General features: G+C 41.9%; 1 protein-coding gene across 1 annotated transcript in view; it reads left to right on the plus strand.

Moving 5' to 3' along the window:
• The window catches only part of SMAD4 (SMAD family member 4), a 322,079-nt gene extending 313,437 nt beyond the window's left edge, over nucleotides 1-8,642 (plus strand). Inside the window, exon 12 of the mRNA XM_085629829.1 lies at nucleotides 6,379-8,642. Within this exon, the coding sequence (XP_085485955.1) occupies nucleotides 6,379-6,590 (212 nt within the window). The 3' untranslated portion in view covers nucleotides 6,591-8,642. The remainder of the gene's footprint in view (nucleotides 1-6,378) is intronic.
• Nucleotides 8,643-12,929: the final 4,287 nt, after the last annotated feature.

Genomic DNA, 12,929 nt, shown 5'->3' on the forward strand with positions numbered 1-12,929 from the left:
ACCCACTCCTGCAACATTCCATGACACAATCTTGGCCATAGAGGGACCTTGGTTTGAGCTACGATTAATACCTAGTAAGGAATTTCTTGGTGTCCTCGATTTTCCTAAGTTATTACTATCATAATCGTTTGCCTCATGATGATTTATTGGTTCCACTTTGGGTGTTTGTTCTTGGATTACCATGGTTTTTTTTTTAGATGTGGTATATCCCCTCTGTATACCAGTTGATAATAATTGGGGTGAGTGATTTCGAAAGTCAGATGTCCCAAGGAAATTTATCGGGGACACAGGTAATGTAGCGGGAGGGACTAATTGACAGGGTTGAGATTTATGTCCTTCCCCATTTACTGGGAGTCAGTCAACAGTCTCTAGTCCGCTAAACCTGTTGAAACAGGGGATTAAGGGTTGTACAAACTGTGGACCCGTCCATTCTCCATAATAATGAGAGTTGACGTGTTGGGGTCTCCTGACCCTTCGTTGAATTGTGGTCCAGCCATCCTCCCCCTCCCTTTCTCTCCCCTTGGGATTTCGATTTCCAAGTAACTCATACCCGTTTTCACCTCTATTTTGTTTTGTATCCCTTAACCAACTCCATGCATTATCTTCGTGTTTCATTGGCGGATAAAAATAAACCAGGGGTCTTGCTACAATCAATGAACCGTTATTTTTTGGGACTCCCAAGCAGATGTGTCCTACTGATCGAGGGTCTTCAAATGATACAATCACACAGTCCCCTTGTATTTTTTTCCTAATGTTTCCTACCCAAGGGACCCTCTCTACCATTAGGATATTGCTTCTTACTGTTGGTGGTAATGGATGGTTAATATTCAACCAATGTGTGGCTTTGTTTTTAAGCGCCTCGTATGGTTCTAGGACTAACGGTTCTAGTTCCGGAACCCCAGTTAAAATAACTACATAATCGCATGCTTCAGGGGGTAGATTAACATTCCTGCGCTTTTCTATATGAGTGCTGTTATCAGTGTGTATAGATGTGCTACAAGGAGCCGTTTTTTCAGCTGTTATTCCACGTGACGTAATGGACTTTGCATTTTTCTCCCCTACATCAGTAATGATAGAATTGATGTTAGGGCCCTTAGGGACTGGATTCATTTCTTCTACTACATCATTGACCTGTTTTTGTGATATCTGAACATTGCTAATAGGGGCTGGTATCTGCGTTATCTTGATTTTCTTACTGGCATGGTCATCTTTTACCTCTTTCCTCAGTTCAATAAGTTGTTTTTCGATCCCATCTAATTTTTCTTCTATAGGAATAAGCAATTCCTTAAATATTTTTGTCAGGGTAAATGTAAGGGAGTCTTCGTTCCCTATGTTTAAACCTGTACTATCCGCTGATAAATTGACAGAAAGAATATCAGCCAGGGATTTATCCAAAAAACTGTCATCTACAATATTCATAGGTAATGTCTTAAGGACAACCCCTCCTTCCCCTATATCTTGACCCTGTATTTCCCTTATCGTGCTTGCATTGGATCTATTATTTCTTTTGTTCTTTGCAGCCTTGGTAGTTTTAGTGGCGGGATATTTTTTATAGGATCGCTTAGTTGTGCTTTTTTTAGGGATTGCTCCCTCCTTTATCCCCTTTCTTGGGATATTATTGTCATTTGTCTGATCGTCTGGTTGGGGGGCTACCAGGGTGTTTTCTATGATTGTCAACCCCTGTGAATCTGTAATGCTACAGTCTTCAATATCAGTATTTACACTGGAAATACCGTGGACTTCTGCATTAACATGTAGTATATTAGGATTGGTTGGGGTGTTCTCGGGGGTTCGTGTTGGAGTTCGAACTGTGGCAATATGACCCATGGAAGACCTTTTAGCTAAGGCAAGATCTTGGGAAACCCTCCTTTCCATAAGAACAATACCCTGATCTATTAATGTGTTGGTGCGTACTATGAAGTCATCTAAGGTTCCAGTAAGTTTGGAACTACCTGTCACAGTTTTGCTGCTTCTAGTTCCACGTGACATCTTGTCAATATGATCGGGATAATTAAACGCAAATAAATTATAACGAACGTTTAGGTATATATAACCAATTGCTATACTAATACTTATATTAGGCAGTAAATTCCTTTTATATCAATGAATTGGGAACACCAATGACTATTATGTCAAGCCTGCCCACATCGACATGTCACAATGTCAAATAGCTGTCCATATAATGATGAATAATACCGCTAATATGCTTACGATGTCCGATGCTTACACAACGTAACGGGCAGCGTCTCTGGCCCAGTCCAGTCTCCTCGGGCCTCTGAGGGCCTAAGAGGGCCCGCCCTTTGCCCGGGCTTAGCCCGACTACGCCCGCGCGCAGTCCCGCGATGCGGGGGGCAGAGTTATTTTTAAAGCGCCTACGGGCGCGAAATGCAGGGTGTCCGCCTCCGGAAGTTGTTGCAAGGGAGCCTGGTCACCGTAGTCCAGCGAAGCCTCCACACAGCGGTCGCCGGTAATCCCACAGCGACAGCGGGAGGGGAAGGACTGCAATTCAGGACTCGCCAGCCCCCTGGAAAGCGCCACAGGTAGGGATAATATCACCGGCTTCATATCCACCCCATTCTCCAGGCGGCTCTCTGGCTCCGACTTCATAAGCCAGAAGGTATACACATTCTTCTGTGGGCACACATTTTCCTCCTCGGTGGCACTGGTATTTGCTGTACTCTTCCTTCGCGGAGCAGTTTCCTTTGCCTTTCTTTTGGTTGACCTTTTTCCCTCTGGAACCTTCAAAGCTTTTGATGTTTTGTCTCCAAGTTTCTTTGCATCTGTCTTACATCGGCAGTCACTCCAAAAGCCTGCACGGTTATACGGTTGTCCCTCTTTCTTTTCTGTTTTCATTAGCATAAGCAATAAAAGAAAACGCAAGGAAGGGGTGCGTTACCACAGGCTGTTGTTTTCTTACAGTTGATTATTTTACTGCAGTTTCTGGGGATAAAAATGTATGGGCTTTCTTTAAATACAGGGCATGCTCAAAATAGTTGTACTTTCAAGTGTTGTTTAAGCATTAACTTATTAAATTTAGCAGCCTTAATTTTTGTTTTTGACCTGACTAACTAATGAAGTAATACTATTACAAAATGTGCAGCACTAAGCTGCATAATTTGCCTTTTCTTGCTGCGTAATTTACTTAGAAATGACGCATAATTTGGCCCTTTCCTGCTGCATAATTCCAGTGGCCCTGCCTATAAGGCAAGTAGGCATTGCCAGTTGGGCTGCTTTGTGAGGTCAATTTAATGGCTGGTGTTTTGACAGCTGCATAACAGTGTTATTTTTTTACTTGTTTATTGGAAACATAATCTCTAGGCAAATCACGGATTCTTTCACTGACTCAAGTCACTGTACTAGAAATGCCTTACTTAAGTCTTGATTAAAGCATTTAATATCAACAGCTCAATGGTTTGATTCCTTATGTTCCCTTGCCAGTAGGCGTTTGTTGGAGGCACCATTTTAACCTAGAAACATGGATAAGATTAAATCTAATTGAGCACATTATACTTGCCCTATGTCCAGAGGCTCTTCGGCTTTGGACATGGCTGGAACATCAGGGCCAACACCTGGCAGGTTCCCTAAACGCCAGGGTGGACGAACGCAGTCGCCGGTGCATGATGGATCACAAATGGCGTTTTCACTTGGAGGTGGTGCAAGGTCTCTTTCAGCAGTGGGGAGAGCCGTGGTTAGATCTATTCACCACCGAAGAGAACGCGCAATGTCAGCATTTCTGCGTGTTGGGGTTTACAAGGCGGCACTAGCTCGGCGACACCTTTTGTCGCGAGTGGAATTGCAGCCTCCAGTATGCCTTTCCGCCTGTACCACTTCTGCCCAGAGTGCTGAAGGAGATCAAGCGCGACCGGGCCCAAGTCATTCTTGTGGCTCTGGACTGGGCACGAAGAGTCTGGTACCCCGAGCTCTTGAGCATGGCCATTGATCCTCTGATCAGACTGCCTCTTCGGGAGGATCTTCTGTCGCAGCAGCAGGGGATGGTCCTCCACCCGCACCTGTCAGCCTCCACCTCCTTGTGCGTAGATTGAGCGGTGAAAGTTGACAGCTTTCAACCTTCCTCCTGAAGTCTGTAATGTCATCTTGGCAACCAGGCATCCCTCCACTAACACGGTATATGCCTGTAGATGGAACAAATTTGTGGCATGGTGCACAGCAAAGGCTGTGGATCCCCTTTCTGCCGCTCTTTCAGAAAGGGGATCCACTTCTTTCTTTGGCCCAGCAGGGCTCTGCTCTGGGCACTCTTAAAGGCTGTCTTTCGGCCATTTCAGCCTTTCTACGCCTTCCTGATCTGCCTTCTCTGTTCAAGTCCCTAATTGTTAACAGATTTCTGAAGGGCATTACTCCTCTCTTTCCCCCTTCTCCTTTCGTAATGCCCCAGTGGGACTTGAACCTGGACCTCACTTATCTTATGTGTGCCCCCTTTGAGCGACTTCATAATTGTCCTCTTCGTCTCCTTACTCTGAAGACTGCTTTCTTGCTCGCCATCTCCTCTGCTCGCAGGGTGAGTAAGCTTCAGGCCTGATCTTCAAAACCTCCCTTTCTTGCTGTTCATCCAGACAAAGTAGTCCTCCATACTAGACCCTCTTTTCTGCCCAAAGTGGTTACCTCTTTCCACATAGGTCATACCATCACACTGCCCACCTTCTTCCCGCTACTGTACCCTTCTAAAGAGGAAGAGACTCCACTGTCTGGACCCAAAACGTGCGCTGTCTTTCTACCGTGACCACACTGAAGACGTCCGGGTGGATGATCAACTCTTTGTGGGTTATATGGGTGCCAAGAAAGTTCGGGACGTGCACAAGCATACCATTGCTCGATGGTTTGGCCTATGCATCAAAATCCATTATTCCATAGCGAAAAAGGAACCTCCAGTAGGAGTGCGCGCCCACCCTACTAGGGCATCAGCAGCCACTACTGCTTTGGGATGTGGATCTCCGTTTGTTGACATCTGCCAGGCAGCCACGTGGGCATCCCTGCAAACGTTCACAAAACATTATTGCCTGGACAGCCAAGTCCAGAGAGATGGCTTCTTTGGCCGTTCTGTTCTCCAGGACTTCCTGGTCTGAACTTAGTTCGCAGACCCACCATCGTGGTTGGTTTTGCCGGGGTATCTATTCTAAGATAAGAAATCTATAACTAATAGTCTCTTGCAGATGAACAAGTTACTTACCTTCGGTGACGATGTATCTGTAAGAGACATATATTAGTTATAGATTCCTTACCACCCCACCTATCCTCCCCGTTCTGCAAACTGACTTCTAGGTATAAGGGACTCCCTTGCAGGTACCTAGTTTTGTGCACCAGTGGTCGGTGTCTAGCATGGCTCTGCGCTTCTGGCAGAACTGATGTCGGTGCGCAGGGGTGGCGTCTAAGTAGACACCACAACATCGTCCCAGCGACCACAACGCCGACGACGGACGCGGAGTCGACCAACAACACCTACCGACGCGCAGGGGTACTGCTAAAAAAAATTTCTCAGAATCCAGTCTGACGCCTGGGGGTAAATTTAATGGTAAAGAATCTATAACTAATATATGTCTCTTGCAGATACATCGTTACCAAAGGTAAGTAACTTGTTCTTCAACCTCAGCACTCATCAGGGAAGGCGTTGTGGCTGAAATTTGCCATACGGCAACAGGGATATCTCTCCATACTTTTACTAATCACTATTGCTTGGACTCAGACATTAGAAGGGAGAGCCATTTCACATGTGCTGAACTTAATGATTTCCTTGTCTGACCATCCCTGCAGATCCACTGCAGGGGGGCAGGGGGTGCTTTTTTGGAATCTATTCAACACGAGGAATCTACAGACCGAAATACCCATCAGAGGTCAAAGTTACTCAGCTTTGGTCCTTATAGTGAATACCTTATCTACCTGCAGATTATTCATCCCTTTCTGAAGAATGGTCATAGGCCTTCCATTTAATAATGTTTCAAGTTAATTTGTTGCACTGTACGTCAAGGTTAATTTGACTTTGTCCTGGTCTCTGCCGCTAAGGGCACAGAAGAAAATAGATAGGGAACTGACATTGGTGCCTTGGGGTATCGTTATATAGTTCCAGTGATGTCACACCTGCAAGGCTTCCAGTGCAGAGCTGGAGCCAACACCACTTACCGGTATAGGAGAGGTACGAAAGGTTTCCAGATTGAGTCTCACACCTGGCAATATTAAAGAGGTCTAGAATCTGCAGGTAGGTTGTGTATCCACTAGAAAGATTGTTTCTGAAGGTGAGTAACATTTTCTTTGGGTTTATTTAAAAATAAAAACAATTACTATGGATAAGACTTTTATATCCCTAACATTGTCTTTTATGGTTCTAGAAATGTTTGACTAATGTGTATTAATTCCTTTCCTTTTCAGGTCTGTCAGCTGCTGCTGGTATTGGCGTGGATGACCTTCGCCGATTATGCATTCTTAGAATGAGTTTTGTAAAAGGTTGGGGTCCAGATTATCCCAGACAGAGTATTAAAGAAACACCTTGCTGGATTGAAATCAATTTGCACCGTGCTCTGCAGCTTCTCGATGAAGTGCTTCACACCATGCCTATTGCAGATCCACAGCCACTAGACTGAGACCTCCGAACTTCACAGCCCATTAAGTTGCCATGGTGGCAGACTGGAAAATACAATCCCATTTGTAACCTGAGCATATAGATTACTTTGCCCATAATAATATTTAGAAGTTGGATTCAAAAATATGCTGGCTTCTTGCTCTTTGAACCTTTGTAAAAAGAGGTCTATTAAACATCTTCATACAGTCAGCACCCTCTCAGCATTTTCAGTAAAACCTCTGAAAGGTTTTACGAGTGTCGTAGTGCTTAGACACAAAAAAAATACAAACCTTGTTTGGATTCCAATTATTTTTTTAAAGATCAATCGATGGCCAAATGCTTTCCATTTTACTTAGTGCTATTTTGCCATCACTGTGCAAGAATGTTTTCTCCTATTAACATTGGATATGCCTTTACCACATCTAACTAATATATTCAAGGTAGCGTGTTTTACATGAATGCTACAGTGTCTTTTTTTTAACCACATTGTTGAAGGAAGATTGTGTTCCATCTATTGAAAAATGGTTAACTCTGCCGACAGTCATTATCACCAAATGTTCGCTATTTTATGTATATCAAGTAACTCTTTATTATATTGAACCGTTTGTTTGGCAGTCTACCTGATGTTCAGTGACTTAGTTCAATAACAGAACTTAGATTATAATACTGTTAATGTAGGTCCATGCTGTATTAACTAGTGCAAAGCCTCTTCTGGACAGTGAGTATTTACGTTTTTGGTCACCTACAAACTTGTGAACAATAGTTTCAGAACTTGTTGGCATTAGATTGTTTTTATGAGCTGTTTTTTCAGCACCACTCTGACTTTTACTTTTATAGAGAGATTAGGTTGCCGAGAATCATAAATTACGAAATCTTACACGACCAAAAACTGGGTATAAGCTCATAGAAAAATAAGTTGTTTAATTATTAAAGGGAGGTTCATTAGATCAGGAATTTGTAATTGTTGGCAGGAGTGCATAATAATTTAGGGAAAAAATATTTAGATCGAAATGGCTTTGTTATTAAAATTCCTCTGTTAACCCACAGAGCATGTATTAATTCGCCCCATGTGTATAATCCAAAATTAGGGAACTGGAAATTCAAGTTCATTACCTCTTCCACATTTTTATTACTATTTTGATATTTCCTCGTAAAATAACCTGTTTTCCAGGAAAAAGCAACTGCACGCAATAATTTCATTGGCTAATTACTTTGACAGTCCTTGCTACATTTTCCAGTTTGGGGCGCTTCCAAATCAAAAAAATATCATTGACTGTAATAGAAAATTATTCTACCTGTTTTTATATGCGATTCCGCACATCTGTTTTGGAAATATGGTATTTTCTGTATTATATTTCGTACATTTCACTTCACCATTGACTCTAGTTGACAAACATCTGGTTCAGGCCACTGCTTGATCGTCGTTTTAAGTGACATGCGTTAATTCTAGTTTTTGTGGGGAAAACAAATCATGTGTGGTCTATGCAAACATTATATTCTCTATTATTTTTAAGCCCCTTAATTTTTTGTATGTACTTTCAACTGAGCAAGCAAAGCAACCATATTTTTATTTCTGATAGTTCATACTAAACTCTTTGCCAAGAATGATTGCGTCAGCTCTCACTTTGTATAGAAAATTTTAAGTAGAGGTTGCAAATGTATTAACTGTGTAACAGAAATACAATGCAAATGCTTCATAACTCGCTGATAATATAACTAAAATGCTGAAAGCCACAACCTATATAAATGTATTATATGTGTTTGTTTCGATAGTCTTTTATACTTTGACTTCATTATCTATATTTACATCTGGTGATGAGGTTTGTAGAAATAACTTAAGACAAAATCAGTAAAGGCTTATTGTGACGTTTTGTGGTTCCACTCCTTCAGATTTATTTTAAATTTACATCAGCAACACTAAACCATTCACCATTGTTTTTTCATAGTCGGAAACCCTGAAATGATATCAGCATTACTGTGTATTTAATACAAAGCTCCTTGGATGTCATACATATTTGCCTTCTTTTCTGAAAATTCTGTATCAAATCTTTTGATTAAAAAATATGGATATATACTCAATTTTGTTAGTTTATTTTGTGAAAATATTTTCTCTGCGTATTTATCAAAGACTGAAACATTTATGATGTTTAACATTTTCAAGCTATACACAGTAGAATTTCTCAGATTTCCACTGCATTTTGCGAGACCCTGGACAGACCTTACCTAGAACAATAGCCCAGATTTACCTCCGCAAACACGTTTTTATTCCCACAGGGCAACTTGGACTAGACTTCGCTTCAACTTCCACCTTGTGGTGAGTTGTTTCTGGGTTCTATCTGGGACATGGATAATTTTGCCATTACCGGAAATGATATTTCTCTGGAAGAGAAAGACTCTTTTCAAGGACTACTGTGCATGTGGCCAGACGAAGGTGCATGCATTGCTGTTATTTGTTGTATCTTGAACATAGAAATTCTAAATGTAATCCATGTCTTACATTAAAAAGGTGCAGAATTGGCTTTTTCAATGAGATGCCCATAAAATCAATCTCTCATGAGAAAAAACTCGGTGGAGAGATAACTTTGTGAAAAAACTCTGTGTCTTCGCCCATAATGGTGCAGAAACATAGGACCTATCAGTCTCTGGATGTTTTCCCACCTACATCCTTGCTCCCTTCCGATGGAAAGAAAAAAACTGAATCCTCGCCAAGTAAAGCTGTGTCACTGTACTTGCCAATTCTTGCAAGAACTCCCTTGTTGCTCGCCTATCTGTGAGCGCTTCGTCGCCTGTGGCATCTTCGTAAGCACCATTGTCATCAGTTTCTACTTGGCCTTAGCCTATTTAGTTCCATCACCCACAAGCATTTTGGCGACGGCTCTGAATTTGACAACTCTGGAGATGGTGCTGCTAGTTGCCTTTTCAAGTGGCCCATCACCACCTTTTCTAGAGACCTTAATACTCTTATGCCATCACATGCCTTGTCCTTTTAAATTCGCACAGCAGCTGCGAGTCCAACCTCCGAGTACAAAAGGCCAAGTAAATATTGAACACTTGCTAGAGTACAAAGCTCAAGAGAAAGAATATAAATAACTAAAGGTGCCCTATCACAAAGGTCAGGCAGCAGGGTACAAAGTGCCAAGACAAGTTTTACCCAGAAGCGTCCTGTCGTAGAACAAATAGAAACTACAGACAGTGTTGTATGGTGCATCTTAATATTCACTTTTGCTGTTTCTGCAACATGTTGGGGGACTCCGAAGAAGAATTTCATCCCGCTACTACGAAAATGCATCCACCAGCTATGCAGCTTACACCTTCACAGTTGTAGGTATCCCCCCTCACTGCGACCTGTACCAGCCCACCGCCTCACCATTTACCTCCTGGGTCCTAGCTTGGAGGAAATGAGAGAAGGGGAAGAGGAGGAGGGCCATAAAGAAGGGGAGCATGAAGAAATTGAGTTTCTAAGCGAGGAGGAACCAAATAAAGACAATTATCAAGCTATTGAGGAATGGTGAAACCATGTTATACCCATAAAGGGTCAAATAAAGCCTACTCCGGCTGATTCTCCTCAACCAATTTCTCAGACTTTTGCTCTCTGTTGGAAAGGCATCGCAGTACTTCAAACTTGATGGCATCGGTCAAGATTACTTTTTCTCTATGATTTTAGGGCGCCGAAGAAATCTGTCTATTCCAGCTCGACTCTAGACCGCATTCAAGAGGAGGCACTGAGGCTCATGAAAGCTCCAGCAAAAGTCCTGAGCAAGGTTCCTCGCCTGGAAAAATGTAATGTCCCAAATTCAACTTTAGCATCCCTCACATTTCAACCAAAGCCTGTTTCAGAAAACCCCGTAATACTTATTACAGTTCCCTCTGACAGGTATGATGGAAGCACAGACACATTGAGGAACAAAGTGTGTATTATGGCCAATATTTATTTTAAAGCAGCCATTGCGTTGACAATTGTAAGGTGCTAAGATTGCCCAACGTGAAATGACATATAAGCATGCATATACCAAATTTCTCATAAGCAAATGTTATCCTCCAAAAAGGGGCCAGCTGTGAACATTGAAACAGTTTTGAGAATGTCCATTGCTAGGTTTCACCAGCTGGCAAGATTGCCAACCTGCCTTTTCAAAGGTGACTGAAGAGTACAGCTTTCTGGTCTGATGTCTGAAGCAAAATACAGCACATTCTTTTTGCAAATGAAACTATAAAGGCCAGTCTTCTTTAGTGTCTCCAGAAGAGCCTAGTCATAGAGACGAGGATCCTCTTACCATGTAGGTCAAGGCATAGAATAATTACCGTCAAACCTACTATGATGAGGGCTACCTGTCTAAACAAGGTCAGCAAAGTCCTCTGTAGGGATATTGACAGGCCTAGAAGCAGAAGAGACTAGTGTATGCTAAACTACCACGGTGCTTCCAGGAGTTCAGGGTATAAAGTGTTAGGAAATATTTGTAAAGTTGTGTGCACGGTATCCAGAATAGTTCCGAAAAATTGTAGCAAGCTTTGCCTAGCACTCTAAACTTTTAATGACCTCCAGTAATCTCTTCCAAGTCAGAAGTCTTTAAAAGTCTTTCACAAACCTAGCTGCAGGTATTTGATAACCGCTTAAGTCTTCACAGAGCATGAGTTAGCGATATGTAAAATCATATGTAGTGCATTCTACCTGATAAATGGCAGTCCCAACAGCTCAGTCTTTGGAGGCGGCATATAGAAAGTCCGCTTGAGTATTGGTCAGACCCACAGCAAGATGTTCTTAGAAAGTACATTAATCGATTTGATGAATGTTGGCGTTTCAGATATTAAAATGCGTTTTTATGCTGCCCTACGTTTTCCTCCCAAAGGTTACTTGAAATCAATATTGAACCTGGGTCTCACAGCCAGGAAGAGGGCAGATTAGTCTGCATTTGAATATTTGATTGCCTAATATTCATACTTGATTTTTTAAATGTGTTAAATATCTGTACACTGTTATCTTCTCCTTGAGTGCACCCAATATCCCCAATAAATTACCTAGTTCCAGGCAGTCTGTAAAATACAGTTGGCACAGTTGAAGAAGAATACGGCTCACTAATACTCTTTGGAAACAAGAGAAATGATGAGGCAGAAGGGGGAGAAAGAAATAGAGCTTTATTGGCATTATTGGGGCCTTCTTAACTTGAGGCAGTTGTATTTGTGATGTTATTGGTAGCACAACTGGAGTGATTAAACAATCAGATATGAGCTCGGCAGGTGGTACAAGAAAAATATTCATGGAAAGAGACCATAAAGATTACACGAAAACAGAAATATCGGTTTGAGGAAGGGGTTAGCCAAGACACTGTAGAAGGGAAAGAATCTTGTTTGTTGCTGGTTTAATGGGCAGTATTACAACAGAGAAAAAAGAAAACAAATAGGGGTATAAATGTGGTCAGACTTTCTACATTTGCGAAAGAGTAACCCACGCAGAAAGCATCATCACAGGGAAAGAAAGGAAGGGGAGGTCTGCAGGAAATCATGGAGCCTTTTTTGCTAAAGGTCATGCTAATTACCAGGTCTAAGAACAACAGAAGCAAGTAAGACCGGTGGTGGGAGACCACTGGCTTATATCAGAGAATACATAATTGCCATTGATAATGCTTCTAGGGAAAGTAGTTGAAATCAAGTGAGGAAAATTTGTGTTTGGGGTACAGGGCATTCATGTTACATGTTAGAGGGTCTGTCAGTGGTGCATGCAAAGTAGAGCTCACTATATGTATCAGCTCCACCTAAGCCTGTGTGTGTGGAAACAATATTCAATAAAAGAAGGAACCCAAAGAAACAGCTGAAAGCATTCCAGAATGTATTGAATGTAGGTATCCGTAGATCAGCAGTCAAACTTCAACAAATCAGATTGCCCTCTGAGAAATCCTGATGAGCCCTGAAGAATGAATCAAAACTGTTATTAGTTAAACTGAGCAGTCCCCCTCTTGGCATCTACAGTACCAGGCATAATAACTGCTGGAGATTTGAGTAAAGTGGAGGAGTGGCCTGCAGTTATTGACTTGTCAAATGTTTGCTTTTGCAATTGATGAGTTAAGATCAGTTTGTACTTACATGGGGGGTGGGATAGACAGTATGCCTACATGAGGTTGCCTATGAGTTACCTTTATAGACCAACTTTGTGTCATGAGGTAGTAGATAAAGATCTGGCTATTTTTTCACAAGTTGACACCCAAATTGCATATTACATCAATAGTATGTTACTGGAGATATTAAAGAACAAAAGTCAGTCACATAAGAAATTAAGTACTTGCAGAAAAAGAGTTGGGCAATCTCTGGTAAAGAAGTTGCAGGGACCTGCACAAACAGTGGAATTTCTGAGTATTGCTTGGTCGGGATA

Source organism: Triturus cristatus, chromosome 2_1 (genome assembly GCF_964204655.1).
Source record: "Triturus cristatus chromosome 2_1, aTriCri1.1, whole genome shotgun sequence".
Lineage (NCBI taxonomy): Eukaryota > Metazoa > Chordata > Amphibia > Caudata > Salamandridae > Triturus > Triturus cristatus.